Source organism: Hyaena hyaena, unplaced genomic scaffold (genome assembly GCF_003009895.1).
Source record: "Hyaena hyaena isolate Hyena2069 unplaced genomic scaffold, ASM300989v1 scaffold_80, whole genome shotgun sequence".
In the NCBI taxonomy this organism is placed as follows: domain Eukaryota; kingdom Metazoa; phylum Chordata; class Mammalia; order Carnivora; family Hyaenidae; genus Hyaena; species Hyaena hyaena.
Window position 1 is genome coordinate 1,237,990 of NW_024080712.1, and position 19,854 is coordinate 1,257,843.

Consider the following 19,854-nt stretch of genomic DNA (forward strand, 5'->3'; position numbering starts at 1 on the left):
TTAACATGTTTGAGCATTTACAAAGTACCGGGCCCAGGCGTAAGCACTACTCCCTTGCTATATCACGTATATCTCAATCATTACAGCAAACCTAAGAGATCAGCTCCATTCTTGTCTCGATTTTTCAGCTGAGAAATCTGAGGCACAGAGCGATTAAGTATCTTACCCAAAGTATATAGGTAGAAAGAGGCAAGGCTGGATTTAGCCCCTCAAAGTTCAACACTGGCGCAAATGGGTTTTACCACCATGCTAACAGATCATGGATAGAGTGCATGGCCAACATCTACTGAACAGTTTGGAAGGATTTGTTGACTTACTGCTAAAAATATGCAGCTCACTTTGGAACCCTATATCATATACACAATACCAATAAGAAACTGAGATGAGAATTGAAGTGATTCCAGGAAAAAAAAAAACAAAAAAAAAACAAAAAACCCTTACCATGGAATGTTTGAGTATGAATTATCTAGTTTCACTTTCTATGTTGATCAAGACATAGAGAAAATTTATTAACTCAGACTACCCTAGATAGTGTTTAGCTTGAATTACAACATATGATTATATCAGGAATTCATGACAAAATTTTTTTCTGTGAAGGGCTAGGGAGTAAATATATTAGGTATTCTGAGCTGTAAGAGCTGTTGCAACCACTCATCTCTATAGTTATAAGCAGTAGCTCGAGAGCCATGTGCATTATGAAAATGAATGGGTATCGCTGCATTCTAATTAAACTTTATTTACAAAGGAAAACAGCAGGACAGATTTAACCCATGGGCAGTAGTTTGCTGACCCCTGGACTTCAGCAGAGGCAAATTGATTCTGAATAGCTATTTTATATATGTTCAAGCAGGGAGCCTACTTGAATGAATACATTTAAAATGAATGAATTCATTTCTTGTTCTCTTTCACTGATTAATTATATCCTCCCAGATAACCTGGCTATTATTTTTAACTAAACTTTCCTCTTTAGCAAGTCCAAAAGTAAACCATACAATTTTACTGAATTCTGGCTTTGTGAGGCCCAAAGTAAATAACTTATCTCTCTCCCCTTCCTTCTCTCTTTTCCGTCCTGCTCTCTCCTAAAGACACCATGTATCAGTTACCTATCACTACATAACAGATTACTCCCCCCAACCCCCACACTTAGTGGCTTAAACAACAGCATTTTGATCTTTACTTTCTATGGATCAAGAATCCAGGCAAAACTTAGCTGGGACCTCTGTTTCAGGGTCTCTCAGGAGGCTAAAATCAAGGTGTCGGCTAGGACTGCAGTCTCACATGAAGGCTCAACTAGAGAAGGATCCACTTCCAAGACAACGCACGTGGTTGGTGGCAGGATTGAGTTCCTCCTGCACTATTGACCAGAGGCCTCAGTTCCTCAGTGACTGTTGGCTGACTGCCACCTTCAGTTCCTTGCCAGGGAGCCTTCTCCACCAAGGCAAGCACATGAAAAGAGCCAGAGAGAGCATGCCAGCAAGAAAGAAAGTGCAAGCAAGATGGAAGTCTTTTATAACTTAACCATGAAAGTAACATCCCATCACTTTTGCCATATTCATTAGAAGCAAGTTTCTAGGTCTAGCTCACAGTCAAGGGGAAGGGTTATAATACTAGGAGGCAAGAATCATTTTAGAAGGATGCCTACGACACACTATTAAAACTAAGTCTCTACTGGCCTTTTACTATAATGTTAACATTTTTTAATTGATGTCCTGTCAATAGGAGTAATCTGTACCTTTATGATATGCACAATAAAGTGGAGAGCAACTGGGGTTCAGTCCTGGTGGGGGTCCTCTGAAAAACCACATAGAGCCTTATAGGCTCAAAATAGCTGGGACTCAGTCTCCCTAACAAACATTATACCTAGGATGGAACAGGCTATGTTTCTGCAAGCAAGGTGCTCTCATGATGTCCCTGACCCCAGGAGGGTTGATATATGCCGAATAATTCTTGCATGTTATTAGATAGAATATATTAGTTTCTGTTATAGTTACACAATTCTGATTTGATCAGTTCAAAACTCGCTGTGCAGAATGAAAAGGGAAGTGATGGGTGTTGTATTATATGGGTAATATAGATCCCAAATTGATTTGATACTTCTCCAAATTGGTTTTTGAACCATGTTGACACTCCACTCTTATTGACAATGTGAAGGCCAGCCAGGTATTGGGCTTTTGTCAATAAGAAAGGAATTTGCAGGAGGAGGTGCGGTTAGTTTGTCATCCTGGTTTTAAATGGTGCCTGAGGTAGCAGGCGTCATATTTGTGTGAGGTTTCTCTGACCTGATTTTAGGTTGGGGTCATTTGCTTCAGTAGACTGTGGACCCTATAACAAATGTTTGGATGCAGAGAGTTCATTTGGGAGGTGGTGTCAGGAAGGGCAAGTGAGGAGTGGGGAGTGTAAACAAGGAAAGGAGAAAAGCCAGTAAAGTGTATTACTGAGTTGGCTACCCATGGAGAGCAACTGGGGTTCAGTCCTGGTGGGGGTCCTCTGAAAAACCACACAGAGTTTTCACTGGACTTGTCCCATCAATAATGGGAAATCTGGGATCTTCATCTACCAACTCAACACCCATTCCTCCATGGTTGAGGGCTGCCCCTGAGGAGTGTTCTAGGCTTCTTTGCATGCAAGTAGAAAGTTAAGTGCCAGAAAAATCTCTCAGGCAGAAAAGCAGAGAGGTTCAGGGGCTTGAGATAAGTTGCTGACCATTTACAGGAGAGGTTCCTACTTAATTTGGAGGTGAATTCAGTGCATCTGCTCCACATAGTCTTACACACGTAAACATTGTCCATCAATGCAAGTTGTTTCTATGGCATTCACCATTTTAGGCAAGTTCTGCATGGCACAAAAGAGCTCAATGAATACACATTATTGGATGACACTGAAGGCGGTAAGACGGCAGTGGGTAGCTACCTTGAGACTGGGAACCCATCCTCCTACGGACTTGGTTTTCTCTCCCATCACTTTCTCTTTCCCTTGGGTCACAGAATTATAGAATAGCTGAAACCCTAAAGATGATCCTCCAAGCCTTTTCTATCTCCAAGAAGGAATCTGAGGCTCAGAAAGGTTAAATGAGGTCGTCAAAGTCAGCCAGTGGCAAAGCCAAAGCCCACATCCCCAGCATCTCCTCACTGCTCTCTCCATCACAGCCCTGCTGCCTCCTCCTGGTTTATACAACCCTACAGGATTGATTTCCACCAAGGGACTGAGATTGATCGTAACTCTCCGAAGCAGATATATACAACTGATATATTAGAAACTGGTGTGCTCAATGAGTTCTACCAAAATCTTTTCACATTTACAATTTATTGTTTTTACTAGTCCGTACATTTCCATATTGAAATACAGTAATAATGCTTCCTGATGGCAGGGGCTTTTATTTCTTCAAAGAGCTTGCACATCTATTTTTGTCATTTTATTTAAGAGGCTGTAGGATTTCTTTTTAATTACTAACAGACTCCTGCAGGCTAGTATCTATTGCAAATAAGTATCTAATTATTAGCCGGTGATTTGTGCTTCTGGCTTGTGTGGTGAGGAGAAAGGCATGGAGCTGACTTGCATCAAAATGCTGCTAGGCTACAGGAAATAAGAGTGGAGGCCAGCTCTTTGGTAATTCACAGTAACAAAAAGTGAGATTACTAGCCCAGCCAGTAGCTTTTGTAGAGTTAATTCTCAGCCTCTCGTTGACCTGTAGCTCCTTTTCTTGTTTTCTCCTCCCCACATGTAAGCTGGAACTTGATGGGGGCCTGGAATTTTCCACTTCTGTTTTACATCGAATGGCGTGAAACGGTAGGTAGCTGATTGGCTTCAGGAGCTTTAGATGAGCACACACCAGGCATGAGTGCCCAGAGTCTCAAGCCAAGAAGGGAAGGTTTCTGTCAAGGTTCTATCATGGAGACATCCGCACTGGCCTGCTGCCTCCACTGTGAGTTCACATTTAAGTACCAAGCCAATGCTAAACCAGGCCAGAAGTCAGGAGCTGGGTGGTAAACTTCTCGGCTAGCCCCGACTCTGCCATTTAGTTATCATCTCGCCCTATGTCCTCAGGTGTGAGATAGGCTTTGTCCCTCCACCAAAAGAAGGCTTGGTCTTATTCCAGGATGTAGCATCCCAGGACCCCGAGGATTTAGGCGGGCAAGCTCAGCACAGAGAGAAGTCTCTTTGTACCCTGAAGTCATCGAAGGATTCTAGGCTTCTCTATAATAGCAGGTTGAACTGGGCCTCTCAGACCGCCACCATTTTGTAGCCCAGAATCACCCAGTCCCCAGCTATCTTACCTAAGATCATCTCAGACGTTGTCCTCAGTCAGGGGTACACCGTCACGGTTGCCATGGGAGGCTGAAAGGCCTGCACACACTCAGCGCTGGCCTGCCTGCTCTCTCTGAGGTTCTGAATGGCCGGGCTGAGGGTTTTGGCCAATGCTGCCTTCCTGATCTGACCTCTTCATCCTACTCTAGGGAGCATTGCCAATTTGGAAATCAGAAGCCAACAAGCCCAGTCCAGGAGGTAGGGCTGCCTCAGCTTTTGCATACTCCTTGCCCTATCAAGCCTCCTCTCTGGGAAACACAGATAGACAGCAGGATAAAATCATTATTGTCACTATAAGCCACAGCCATCATTTCAAGGCCTTTCACTCAGCCTTAGTCCAAAGGACAGGAATGGACAGGACTTTTTGTTTTAAATGTCTGAAAGAGTGAGAGAGAGAGAGACAGAGAGAGAGGGACAGAGAGAGACAGAGAGAGAGAGAGAAAGAGAAGAAAGAATCTATCAGCACAAAGCCTGATGCAGGGCTCGAACTCATGGACCACAACAGACCTGAGCAGAAACCAAGAGTCAGACGCTTAACTGACTGAGCTACCCAGGCACCCTAAGGACTGTTTTTACTCATCTTCTCCTCCTTCTCCTTCCTGGCTCAGAAGTATGAACTTTGAACCTGGGTGGGGGGCGGGGGTAAGGGAATAAATAAAGAAGTCAGCACTGATTGCTGACTGAGAAAGCAAATCACAGACAGGGCGGTTAGCTTTCATCTTTAACCACTGACTTTCATAGTGTCTCCTCGGCTGAGGGCGGGACTGTACTGCCGTTTCTTACTCGCCTGGCCCACTGCAGGCACTTTTTCAGCTCTCTTTCACATCAGATGTTGTCATCTGGTGAAATCACCGCCCGTGAGTAATTCTCCTGACTCACTCCCCTGAGGGGGAGGGTCCCACAGGGGTCAGTGAACCGGAAAACACTGAGCGCGGGCCCCAGCCAGGTGGAGTGGAGGTACGGCCCAACCACTCTTTCGCTGCTGATCTCGGCAGTCGATGAGTAAACTCTAGTTTTCTTATCTGTGGGGTTGAGGGAACTCCTGGAATCCTGCTGTAGTAAGCTCTCTGTTGATGGTGGCGGTGGCTTGTCGTTTCTAGCAGCATCTATCTGCTCTCATGACCTCCGTCATCACACATCCGTTGTGCTCACTGCAATGATGTTCCATTTCACATGAACTTAGCTTATGTGAATTTGAAATAGGGCCATGTAAAAATACTAATAAAGTCTTCATGCATGCACAACATGAAATACAACAAATTCTACTTTACATTTATTCCTTCAGGGAAAATTGCCTTGAATCATGCGAGTTGTGAATTACACGATGTCTTCAGGAGCTCATCCCTGGCAAACCAACGTGACAGGGGGTCTGCCATCTGCCAAACGAACATTAAGATTCACATAAAGTGTCTTATTCAATCCTCCAATGATCCCATGACACTGGAGTCCTTGGACCCTTCAATAGAAGAAAACTGAGGTCTTCTATAAAAGTTTTTTTTAATGTTTATTTTTGAGAGAGACAGAGAGAGAGAGAGAGAGAGTGAGAGCAAGCAGGGGAGCAGTAGAAAGAGAGGGAGACACAGAATCGGAAGCAGGCTCCAGGCTCTGAGCTGTCAGCACAGAGCCTGAGGCAGGGCCTGAACCCACAAACGCTGAGATCATGACCTGAGCCAAAGCTGGACACTCAACCAACTAAGCCACCCAGATGCACCAAGGAAACTAAGGTTTTAAAAGGTTAAGTAATTTTCCCAAGTTCATTGGCCATTTAGCAAGAATTCAAATCCAAGTTGGCCTGGCTGTTTCTTTCCTTTCTTTCTTTTTCCATCTTCATATTCTCCCCAATTTCTCTCTCTCTCTCTCCCCACCCCCCACACACTGACCATACAAACATCTATTAAGTGGAGGATCATCTCATTATCCCCCCAAAAGCTGGTGGTTGTCTTTCTAATACTGAAATAATCCAAATGGCTCTGTTCTTCATCGGGGTTGTGTTGTACACAACCGGGCAATTTGCTCCTGACTCCCACTCCCTTCTCATTTCTGCCCTTCTTAAGAATATAGTGCACTTGTTTCATCACTGAGGGTGCAGCCGCAGAAAGCAGACTCTGGGAGAAGTTAGTATTTCTACCCCTGAGCTGAGGATGTGAGGAGGCATGGGCAGACACAAGCACAGGGAAGACAATGCCCTGTTGTCTGGCTTCCTCCCCTTCCTCTAGATGCCATTCCCTCCTCACCTGGGCACCCTCCCAGATGCCTACATTTGCAGAAGGCTGAGAGACCTGGGGGTGACTTCGCAGGGTGTCCCTTCGGTGCCTCTAACAGGGGCTATCATCCAATTCTCCTTATAGGTTCTGGGGCTGGTAGTTCTACCCTCTCTCAGCCTCTCCGCCCACGACAATTGATGTAGGTAGTTGCCGCGGCCAGCTCCTCTGCGCTGCTTCTCTGACCACCATAATGGAGAGAAACCGATTCATCTTTGGAAACGGTATCAGCTCTCTAGGTCTGTGTGCCACCCGGTCGCACTAACCGGTCTCTGAAGGTTGCTCGGACCCTGTCCCGAGGAAAGTTTTGTGACTTCAGGACCCTTTGTAGCTAGGTGGCTCCTGCGGGTACCAGGCTTGCAGGCACTGCCACCCGATGGCTGTCTCGACGAACAGCACCTTCACAGGAGTTCACTCCATATTCTACCCAGAGCTCAACAAGAGCATAAGGCATGGAGAGAAAATGGGGTAAGGGTGGTGACGCTGGGATGGGCCAGCTGCTCAGTGCTGCCACCATCCCTCTCTGCCAAGGAAATCTGATTTTCCTGGCATTCAACAGCATAGGCGACCTCTTTAATGAGGTAATAAAAATGGCAACTTGGCAGCGACGTTATAAAGATAAAATTGTACGACACCATGAATCTTTGGCCCTAGGATTATTTGACTGCTTATGTTTTTTTTCTGATGATATTTTTGCAGTGACTGAATATAGGTAAGAGTCAAGATAGAAAATCAAAGCCAAAATTCTCATATCCACTATGGTTGATTACTAGCTGTATAAGATGTAGGCATGCATTTAATAAAATTATTTTCTCCCCCATAAAATGGGGATGGAGAGGGTGGCGGTGGATTTCATAGCACTGAATAAAAGACAAGTTCACTGGAGTTACCAAAGCCTTCTCTTCCATGTAATCAAACTACAAGTCAGGCTACTGTGACCAACAGGTAGCCTTCATTTCAACAGCTCCATTACCCAGGGTTAATTAAAAATCTGCTTTTCAATTAGATAAGAAGAAACTGTACTGTACAGAGCAGAAAAGCTTCTTTTCTGGTTTAACAACAATGTGTATGTATACTTTCAGAACAAACATTGACTCAAGCAGGTGGGTGTGAGAGACCATTCCACTTAAAGAAAGAAAAATAACTTAACATTTTGAGATTGTTCTATGAATCCATCTTGTCTCTTTTCTATTAAAAAGTACTACTTGGTTGATCATAGTCATCTGTGACTTTTCTCTCCTGTAGAGAGGTTCTCTCCTCCATATGTGTTCATAACTAGCCCTCCTTGGTTGTCTGCTGGAGAAATGTCACAGCTTTCTGAGCTCAGCCCAGAAGCTGAGAATGTGGATATATTTTTGTTGACAAACTGTCACAGGGGAGTGACTTGCCCACGAAGGATGGAGAGGGCATCCAAGCTGTAAGGACAATGAGGCAATCCTCATATAATGATGATTCACTCTTCTGTGCTGAGGAGAAACCCTGGGTTGAAAATGGCCCAACTCCTAAACAACCAGCTTCGTGACATGGAATATGGAGACGTTTTTGAATATGAACAAAACAAATTATGGGACTAAAGCAACGAGTTCATGGCTTGATCTTGCATTTTGAAGCTGATCTGAGTATATAATTTAAAAAAATTTAACTCAAAAAATGCCAAGACAGTTTTGAAAAGAACATTGATGCAAAATACCTCAAAGAAATGTCAACACTATACCAAAACAAGGCAACAATTAAACTCCACCATCTACCTGATGTGTGCAAATATCAGATAAACGTTTGCCTAGTGTCACAAAAACCGAACCCACTTGACTGGCTCTATTTTTTCACCAGATAGGTTTGCCAACTACATAAATTGTGAAGTCATGAGAATAATACATATTCTTCTTTCCCTTAGTGCAAATAAAGAGTAATCTGGATATCATCACCTATAGAGACCAAAGCTAATATATATTTTTTAAAGTTTTTGTTGTCCTGGTTTTGTTTTGGTAGCTGATCCTTCATATAAAGCATGGACTGTGAAAGGAATCTGAATTTATATACAGCTTGGATAACCTGTCATACCACAGAAACTATGGGGCACTTACTATATGCTCCAAGGCTTGCCCTGGGTGGCATAGATACAAATGACATTACTGGGTCTTTATCCTCCAGTATCATATACTTTTGGGTGGATAAAACATGCATACATGAAGCAAAGACTAAACTGTACAATCTTAACCTTAAGTGTAATACAAATTCTAAAGATGGGCAAGACCACTGTGGACTACAATAGGCAGAAAAAGAAACACGCTGGAGATGGAATTTGAGCTACTCCTTGAGGAATTATCTGGAAATAAACATGTAGAAGAAAGGCAGAAAAAATTTCTATGCTGGGAGAAACATATAGACTAGGTGTTCTCAACCTTAACACTATTAACCATGGGGATGGTCTTTTTTTATTTATTTATTTTTGAGAGTGTGTGTGTGTGAGCAGGGGAGGGGGACAGAGTGAGAGGGAGGGAGACAGAGAATCCCAAGCAGGCTCTGCACCTTCAGCACAAAGCTCCATGGGGGCTCGAACTCACGAACTGCGAGATCGTGACCTGACCAGAAATCAAGAGTCAGTTGCTTAATAGACTGAGCCACCCAGGTGCCCCATGGAGATGGTCCAATGCATTGTTAGGCATTTACAGCAGTTCCCTGGCCTCTGTCCACCAGAAGCCAGTGGCAAAACCCCACTCTCCAATTGGGAGAACCCAAAACACCTTCAGACATTGCCAAATGTCTTCTCAGAACACTGTCACCCCTCAGTTGGGAACCACTGGACTAGATATAGATACCTAGGTTTGGGGAGTTTTTGCTTTCTCCATCTCAGAGTTTATCAACCTCAGAATTATCGACATTTTGGGTTGGATAATTCTAAATGGTGGGGGTTGCCCTGTGCATTATAGGATACCCAGCAGCATTTCTGACCTCAACCTCCTAGACACCAGTAGCACCTCCCCCTGGTTGTGACAACCCAAAATATCTCCAGACATTGCCACATGCCCCCTGGGGTGCAAAATCACACCCATTTATGAACCACTGGGATTTGCAGCAGTAATAGACTTGGCTCCCTCTGGTGTAAGCAGAATTGCTTAAACAAAGTACAAGGTTCATGTTAGGAAAGAGTGGAATAAGATTGATTAACTAGGGTGGACACATGCTGTGCGAGATCCAGGATAGTAGAGCCTGTAATGGGAAGCCTTGGCAGTTCTTTTTTTTTTTTTTAATTCTTGGTTCATAGGTTTTCTTTCTTAGATGGCTATTTTTATGGGCATATTCTTTTTTTTTTTTTCAAATAGTTTATTGTCAAATTAGTTTCCACATAACACTCAGTGCTCAAGCCTTGGCAGTTCTTAAGCAGATGTGTTGCAAAATGCAATTGGCATTTTAAATTTAATCTCGCAGAAGCAAAAGGATAAAGTGCCATGGGGAAGGGCTGAATAAAGGGAGGGGGGCTCCGTCGGCAGGTTATAATAACCAGGTTTAAGTGTTGATGGCCAGGGTGTAGTGACATCTTTAAAATGGAGACAAAAGAGTAAACCCAAGGGTGCTTTGCAGAAAGAAACGGTGACCTTTTACAACAGATCGAATACTAGAGACTAAGGCAGGAAAGAACCAATGGTGAAACTATGTAAGCTAGTGGGAAGAAAGACTCAATTGAGATGAAAGGAAAGGAGGGGCATTTAAGGAGTCTGATATTGCAAATACTAACTGCAGGCATTTTAGAATTAGCACAGGAATGAGAGGTGAGAGGTCAGGACTGAATGATGGATTTGGGAGTCTTGGAAACACAAAACCCTGAAATCTCTGTGGCTTAATACAATGAAAGTTTATTTCTCAAATTATGCTCCACTGTAGAATGGGTGGCCCTGGGTCTTCTAGGGATCCTGGCTTCTTCCATCTTTTGGCACTGCCATCTTAAATGAGTGACATCCAAGGTGGCTGCAGAAGGGTTCAGTCATAAGGACCTCATGGGAGATTTTAGAGGCTCCAAAGTGGCATGTATCACTTCTGCCCACTTTCTACTGGGGATCCTGCTGAACTGGCAAATCCTATCTTACTGGTGTTCCCAGAAAAGGAAATGGAATTCATGAGAACTTGGCCAGTCTCTGCTATGGGATGGACACATACACAGACACAGACACACAGACACACACACGAACAAGAAGAAAACTATAGGACTGGATGAATTCATTGAGGGCATGGAGATAAAGGGAAAATCAAAGAGGGAGAGTTCAAGGAACCCAGATAACAAATAGAAGATTCTAGGGTACCTGGGTGACTCAGTCAGTTAAGCATCCGACTTTGGCTCAGGTCATGATCTCACGGTTTGTGGGTTCCAGCCCCGCATCGGGCTCTGTGCAGACAGCGAGCTCAGAGCCTGGAGTCTGCTTCAGATTCTGTATCTCCCTCTGTCTCTGACCCTCCCCTGCTCACGCTGTCTCTCTGTCTCTCTCTCTCAGAAATAAATAAGACATTAAAAAAAATAGAAGATTCAGCAAAGAATTTAGACATGTTGTTAGAAAGCTTGGAAGAGATCCAGCCTCGTATAGAGTTGAAAGTGGCAAGAGGAAGGAAGGTAAATTTGGATAAGAAGGGAAAACGTCCGCTTTTGCTAAGACTCTTGCTTTTGAAGACAAAAAAATCAAGATAATTAGGAAAGGACTCAGGCACCTATACCCCACCTCAAACTATCATTAGCTTATCTTTACGATCGATCGGTCTGAAACCTAAACCCTTCTGCATGGCCTTCAATGTGCTGGCCCAGCCTATCTGTCCACATCCCACCGTGCACTTCCCAGGTACCCAGAATATCCTGGTTACTAGGTTCACAATCCCGGAGTCTACCTACCCTCCCATCTTCATGGCTTTGCTTTTATAGCTGTTTCCACTCACCATAGTCCTGGCTTTCCTCAAGCCCTAAGTCAAATGCCACATCATTGAGAACGAAGCCTTTTCTGATCTTCTCTATCAACATCAACTTCCTCACATTCCAACAGCCTTTTGGTCTTTACTTTGGCACATGAGACCACCTACTTTGAATCGGTTGTACGTTCACTTGACTGTCTCCCTCAGTAGACCATGAATTTCCCAAGCACCAAGCAGCATGCCTGTGATGCAGAACCCCAGGATGGCCCAGACAACACTACAGTCTAGGTCAGGGAATAGCAAAAGTTTTCTGGAAAAGACCACATAGTAAGTATTTTAGGTTTTGCAGGCCATATGGGCTCTGTCACAGCTACTCAACTGTGCCATTTTAGTGTAAAAGCAGCCATAGACAATATGTAAATGAATGGGTATGGTTTTGTTCCAATAAAACGCTATTTATGAAACATGCAGTGGGCCAGATTTGATCCATGGGCCATAATTTGCTGCTCCCTGACATATGGGAATGACGCTTCCTGGAGCATACTTCCTCTGAAGTATAATCTAGGAAGTATCAATGTACACCTTAGTTATCCGTGTATCTTCTGCCCCACCTCCCACCAGCACCTAGAACAGAGCCTTCCACATAGTAGGCCCTCAATGTTTATTTTTCTGAATTAAATATGCCTGGAAAGACAGCAAGTCAGTGAGTCATAATAGCATTTTGAGAGCTTAATTACCTTTGAAAACTATTTTTTGCAAGATTGTACTCAAGTAGCTCAGGAAGCAATCATGTAAGCCCAAGAATCATAAAAAGAATGTGACAGGGGAAGATGTGAGCTAACAACATCTAGGGATTAGCAGCCAAAGAGAGAGAATCTGCCATCAGAGCTGGGTAAAAGCAACAAAAAGGCATTTCAATCCTCAGAGACCAGCGCCGAGGGACATCACATCATATGTAATAGATGTCTCACAACACCCTCTAAATCCGTGTGAATAATGCATTTAATGCCAGCACTTCAATGCTGGAAAGGTGTTCATGATTTGGAGGAAACTCAGAGGCCAACCAAAATGATTAAGAGACTGAAAGGACTCATTTACGAGTAGCTATAAAAGAAGCCAAACACGTGCTTGGCCTGCTGATGGCCAGAGCAAGATGGGAAAAAGGTTTACAGATTAGTAAATGCTATAAACACCAGGAAGGGGAGGAATGATGGTCAGCTCTATTGCACTAGCTCTCTTGCTATGGACATATCTCAGGCATTGACAAATTCCTCTCATTAATGGGTCTTAAAACATTTACAGGCCTTCTGAATAATATATAACCGGGAATGCTGTGATTGGTAATGTTCTATTATTACAGAGGAACACGACTGCTCCAGAAGAGCAAATAGAAGACAAATTACAGGGAACAGGATTGCTCCAGAAGAGAAAATACAAGACAAATGATTGCTTATTAAGGGAAGAAACATTCCAGGCATGCTAAGCGTGCTGAGTGAATTAAAACGCTCTAACGGTCCACTCCTAGAAATAGCCAATATATGCAACCATGGGTAATGTTATACAGCATAAAATTGCTGAAATTTAATACAAAGGTAGAAATATGGCCAGAAAATTTCTTCATTCCTTCTGTCATTTCATCATTGATTTCTCCATCCACCCCACATATCTAATGCTTACTCATGATCTGCCAGGTCCTGTGCCGGTGATACAAAGGTTAATAATACACAGAGCCTGTCCAAAAAAAAAAAAAAAAAGCTTATGGTCTAGTGGTGGGGTCAGAAGATCATGGAGTAATAAGGAACACACAGGTTCGAGAGAGGATAATGGGGGGGGGGGGGAAGGAAAGTGGGACCTACCCCAGATGGGAGAGAATAGGAAGGCTGGGGAGGCTTCCCAGGTAAGCTGGCATCTGAATCAAGTCGTGAAGGATTCTGAGGAGTCTGCAAGTCAGAAAGAATGAGAATAGGCATCCTAGGTGGGAAGGGTTCTAGATTCAACTTGCTAGAGATGACAAAGTGCTGGACCATTTTGTCACAACATATGTGGGACTGACCAGTAGTTCAGGTTGACAGAGACAAATAGTGTAAAGCATGTGGTAACCTTAAAAATAATAATTGAAGGGGCACCTGGGTGGCTCAGTTGGTTAAGCGTCGGACTCTTGATTTTGGTTCAGGCCATAATCTCACATTTGTGAGACTGAACCCAGTGTCAGGCTGGGGGTGAAGCCTGCTTGGGGTTCTCTCTCTCTCCCTCTCCCTCTGCCCCTCCTCCACTAGCATGCACATGTGCACTCTCTTTCTTAAATAAATTATAATAATAATTGGAATATATTAGAATCATAGATTTTGATTTTCCTTGATTTTTCTGTCTTTTCCAAAATTTCTCCATTAATAAAAATCACACCTTTATGCAGACAAATAATTCCAAACATTTATATAGCACTTCTTCTGTGCCAGATACTATTCTAAGCTTTTTGCATATATTAAGCAATTGTACCCACATAGCTCTGAGATAAGTATTATTGCCCCGATAATACCGATGAGGATAGGAGGCAGAAAGAGGTTAAACAATTTGACATAGAGTCAGGAACAGAGCAGTGTTTTCTACCTGGGGAATCTTGCTCTAGAGCCTCTGCTTTTACATGGGCTGTATTGCTACTAACTTTAAGTTAGAAGCCTATTTTCATAACATTTACTCCCGTAATCCCTGTCCAAAAAATTGGTCTGACAAAGAATCAGAGATACAGCCAAATATTTTGGGAGAAGAATGTTCATAGCCTCAAAATTTATAGTAGCAAAAAAACAGAACTATAAGTCACCTATGTGACCTATAATACAGAACGATTAATCACGGTCTAAACTATTGGGCAAGCACACTGTAGAAGAAAAGTTAAATGATATAGGAAATGCTCACTAAAAAGGTCAAAGAGAAATGTAAGATACAAACTGTACTGGCATAATCCTGGTAGTGTGTTTGTGTGTGTCAGGAAAAGAAATCCACTAGTTAGACTGGGAGTCAATTCCAGTCTTTTTTAAAAAAAATTATTTACTTACTTTGAGAGAGACAGAGACAGCATGAGTGGGGAAGGGGCAGAAAGAGGGGCAGAAAGAGGGAGAGAGAGAGAGAATCCCAAGCAGGTTCCGCACTGCCAGTGCAGAGCCTGATACAGGCCTTGAACTCATGAAACCACACATCATGACTAGGGCCGAAACCAAGAGTCAGACACTTAACCAACTGAGCCACCTAGGCACGCCTCCAATTCCAATCTTAGCTCTTTCATTTAATTAGCTTTGTGACCTTGGATAGTAATTTAACCTCTTTGTATTCCAGTTTCCTCATCAGAAAATGGGGGTAAGGGACAGCTGGGTGGTTCAGTCAGTTAAGTGTCTGACTTTGGCTCAGGTCATGCATGATCTCATAGCTTATGAGTTCGAGCCCTGTGTTGGGCTCTGTGCTGACAGCCCAGAGGCTGGAGCCCACTTTGGATTCTGTGTCTCCCTCTCTCTCTGTCCCTCCCCTGCTCATGCTCTGTCTCTCTCAAAAATAAACAAACAAAAAAAGAAAATGGGGGTAATACAGTTGTTGTAGTGGCTAGAAAATTATTAATACAGGTAAAATGATTACAATACAGGCTGGTAAACACTCAGTGTCTATTATCAAAAAAAAGCAGAAACCCTAGTTAAAACTTACAGCTACATTTAGCTAGCAGTTTGATAAGACTTTATAGTCTGGGGTCTAATAGGTTACAACAGCATCTAGTTATTTTTTTAAAAATAATTGGAAGTGAGATAAAGGGCACTTTCCATTACAAATAAGAACTATTTGCTTTCAAAATCTGCTTTCTCAAATTTTAAGATATACCAAACACTCAACCAACCACTGAAGTGTTTTAGAGTTTCCTTTTTCACCAGATACTGTCCTAAGACTAGAGACCTGATGTTTTATTTGGGTAGAATATTCTTGAGTTGTGACAGTTTTAAACTATTCAGAAATGTGTTTTCATGTTAGAATCAATTGATGGATGGAAATTACAAACTGATTTTTCAAGGGCCCAAAGCCTTTCAAAACCCTATTTCTCATCCAGGTTTTAGAATCACCTTAATGTCACTAGTTTTTAAATATTATGAAAAAAATAGAAAGAAATAAGCAATTTCAAAAGTTTAGTTTTGTTTTTTTTTTTTCCATTAAGGAAATTCTTGTAGTCCTCTTCAAAGCTGCTTTCCAGGGCTGAGGCTACCGAAGCAGATGGGCTATAACTGAGGGAGATGAACAAGGGCCTGGGGGTAGGGGCATGTAATTTTCACTGCTTGGCCCAGAATCTGCAAAGTGAAAAGGAAAATGCTTAAGCACTCTTTTTTTTTTTTTTTTTTTAATGTTTGTTTATTTTTGAGAGAGAGAGACAGAGTGGGAACAGGGGAAAGGCAGAGAGAGAAGGAAACACAGAATCCAAAGCAGGTGCCAGGCTCTGAGCTGTCAGCACAGAGCCTGATGCTGGCTCAAACTCAGGAGCCGTGAGATCGTGACCTGAGCCACCGAGGCGCCCCTTAAGCACTCTCTTAAGGAAAGGACAGAAAATCCTTGAAGGAAAATGACGTATTCTGCTTCTCACAACATTCGGAACCCTATTTCCTCCCAAGTTTTCATGGTGCCCCCTTCCTCTCTCTCTTCCAGGTCTCCTACGTAAAAGCGATTGACATCTGGATGGCGGTGTGCCTTCTGTTTGTGTTTGCTGCCTTACTGGAATATGCAGCAGTGAACTTTGTCTCCAGGCAACATAAAGAATTCCTGCGGCTCCGGAGAAGACAGAAGAGGCAGAATAAGGTACAGTTGACCCTCAGCGCAGACAAAGTCAGGTAGAGCTCGAGGTAGTTACCAGGCAATGTAATTGAGAAAACAGAATACATAATGAGCAAGAAGCTAAGATTAATTTTTGTCCTGATTTGTCCTACTATACTGAATTACTGCTCCGCTTAGTCCTTTTAAATGAGGGCAGGGGTGTCACATTCAGCAAATAAAAACACAGGACATGCAGTTAAACCTGAATTTTAGAGAAGCAAATAGCATTTTGTGTAAATATGCCCCAAATATTACCTGGGAGATACTTGTATTAATAAAGTGTTTATCTGAAATTAAGATTTAACTGGGGGCCCTGTGTTTGATCTGGCGACTCTAATTGGAGATACATACTCAACTTGACAAAATTGCTTTAAAATCCTGTTGTTCTGAATAGTAATAATTTGTGGGGATATGACTTTGGAGACAGAGCTGCTATGATTGACTTTTTCATCAATTGCTCTGGTTTCATGTAAATAAGGCCCTGACCCATGTGGGTCACAACTTGATAAATCCAATCAAACTGACCTCATTATCTCGACTTAAACTTTAACACATAAACCCAAATTTTACACTATCCAGAGGTTTGAGGTTTCAAATATATGGCTCAAAATCATTAGCTCTAGTGACTCCCAAACTTGCGGGTACAGTAGGGGTGTATTAGAGGGACATTAGAATAGCCTGGAGAGGGGTCTTTCAAAAATCCCAAACCCTGGCCAGACCCCATACCAATTAAATCCCAGTCTTGGGACGGGGCTCAGGAGTCAGGATTTCTGAAGCTCCCCCCAGGTCATTTCAGTGTGAGGAAATGTTGGAGAAGCAGATTATAAACGTTGGTTTATAATCTAATTTCATAGAGGACACCAGAAGGCTTGCACTTGTTTTCCATTTCACATTCTGGGAGAGAAACAAGCCCTTTGATATGGAGAATGTTAGAGCCTGTAACAATGTCGCTAGAGAACTGAAGCTAAAACTTTAGGTACAGGAAATGAGAATTTTCAAAATCTGTTCCCCTCAAATCTGAGAAATTAACCCTGCTATCAGAGCCATAGTTATGTGCTACTGCTACTCTGTTGGAACAAAACCAAGAATGTTTCATTGTCGATCTCAATGCTTCCAAATACCCTGATGCAAAGCTAAACATTTGTTGTGACTTAGATATTGGTTACATTGAGGAGCTTGTATATGTACGAGCTCAGAGAATCCTGACCTCATCTGCCAAAACCTTTCCTCTACATACTCTGGACTGGTATCCAGCTGGTTGCCCCCATTTCTCTTCTCAACCTCTTAGGAATATTTTGTTCTACCTCAGCCTAGGGAAACACACACATACACGCTCTTTGCTATACATTGTTGAACATCAAGTCTTTCTCGGTTTTCTCCTCCTCACCTTCCGGTTGACGATAACCATTTCTTCAACCTCACCTGCAGAAGTCTAGCACAACGTGGCACATGTGCCATCCAGGAAATTAGTAGAATGTGAGAATTCAGCCAATAAACTGTATTCCCAGAATTCCCTGGCTTAGCATAGTAGATGGCCACAGACCGCATAGTCTCCTAGACCAGACGTGAAAAATGGGTTTCATCTTGCTTTCCAATTCTGAATCATTGGTAGGACCTCCTTGGAATGCTATGTGGAAGATTCTTAGGCTGTAACTGTAGCTTATCTCATCATCAGAATCACGTGGGATGCTTGTTAAAAGTACAGCCTCTTGCACAAATTCCTAAACCTAGGAATCACAGTCTGCAATGGGAGGTCACTAAGAATTAGTAATTTTTACAAGAGTCCCAAGTGAGTCATATTATGAGAAGTTTGAAGAAACCTGGGCAGTATTAGAGCAGGCAGGAGAAAATAAGAAAGATGAAGTAGTAGAAAATGTGGTTGGAGGAATGGGTGATTTCAGATTCATATACGACTTTGCAGGCCAGTCCTTCAGTCCTTTATAGGAATGGATTTTATTCTAACTGACTGCAATATGTGAATTAGTTTCAACATAGCAAATGTCAGTCTATCAGGTGGGTAGTCCGTGAGGTCAAGAGAAGCAGCTGCAGACCAGTTAGGAGGCTATTATAGAAATCTTCCAATCCACGAGCATAGGAGGTCTTCCCATTTCTTTGTGTCATATTTAATTTCTTTCATCAGTGTTTTACAGTTTTCAGAGTACAGACCTTCCACTTCTCTCATTAGGTATATTCCTCAGTATCTTATTATTTTTGGTGCAGTTGTAAATGGGATTGTTTTCTTAATTTCTCTTTCTGCTGCTTCATCATTGGTGTATAGGAACGCTACAGATTTCTGTACGTGGATTTTGTATCCTGCGACTCCACTGAACTCATGTAACAATTCTAACAAGTTTTTGATGGAGTCTTTTGGGTTTTCTATATATAGTATCAGGTCATCTGATACTTTCAAATAGCGAAAGTTTTACTTCTTTACCAATTTGGATGCCTTTTATTTCTTTTTGCTGTCTCACTGTTGTGGCTAGGACTTCCAGTATTGTGCTAAATAAAAGTTGGAAGAGTGGACATCCCTGTCCTGTTCTGACCTCAGGGGAAAAGCTCTCAGTTCTTCCTCATTGAGGATGATGTTTGCTGGGGAGTTTCATAGATGGCATTTATTATGTTGCAGTGTGACTCCTCTAAAACTACGTTGTTGAGGCTTTTTTTTTTTCATCATGAAATGGATGTTCTACTTTGTTAAATGCTTTTTTCTGCATCTATTGAAATGATCATACGGGTCTTAACCTTTCTCTTATTGATGTACCATGTGGATTTATTTGCAAATGTCGAACCACTCTTGCATCCTCAAATTAAATCCCACTTGATATGGTGAATGATTTTTTTTAATGGATTCTGTCTGCTCATATTTTGTTGAGAATTTTTACATCCATGTTCATTGGGGATATTGGCCTGTAGTTCTCGTTTTTAGTGGTGTTTTCATCTGTTTTAGGTAACAAGGTAATGCTGGCCTCTAGAATGACTTTGGAAATTTTGCTTCCTTTTCTATTTTTTGCAATATTTGAGAAGAATAGGTATTCAACAATACAAGAAACAATAGGTGTTGGCGAGGATGTGGAGAAAAAGGAACACTTGTACACAGCTGGCGGGACTGCAAACTGCTGCAGCCACTGTGGAAAACAGTATGGAGGTTCCTCAACAAGTTAAAAATGGGGGCACCCAGGTAGCTCAGCCGGTTAAGCGTCCGACTTCGGCTCAGGTCATGATCTCATGCTTTGTGGGTTCGAGCCCCATGTCTGGCTCTGTGCTGAGAGCTCGGAGTCTGGAGCCTATTTCAGATTCTGTGTCTCCCTCACTCTCTCTGACCCTCCCCTGCTTGTGCTCTGTCTCTCAAAAATAAACAAACGTTGAAAAAGAGGAAGGAAGAGATCAAGATAGTATGGGTACTGCAAAGAGGAGCAAGGACACCTGAAATGGTGGATAGTGGTGGACATTATGGGAAGACTCCTTTGAGATGCCAGTTGGCATTGGTTTTCACTGCTTTGCCTTAAACGGAGAAATCCAGGTTTAAGTGTTTTGCATGGAGATGTTGTGTTGGACTATG

The 19,854-nt window shown here is 42.6% G+C and overlaps 1 protein-coding gene across 2 annotated transcripts in view; it reads left to right on the top strand.

The window, feature by feature from the left end:
* GLRA2 (glycine receptor alpha 2) overlaps positions 1-19,854 on the top strand; it is a 179,917-nt gene that overhangs the window by 129,419 nt on the left and 30,644 nt on the right. For both annotated transcript variants that reach the window (XM_039233918.1, XM_039233919.1), the window contains exon 8: positions 16,131-16,280. In XM_039233918.1, coding sequence (XP_039089849.1) covers positions 16,131-16,280 — 150 coding nt within the window. The remainder of the gene's footprint in view (positions 1-16,130; positions 16,281-19,854) is intronic.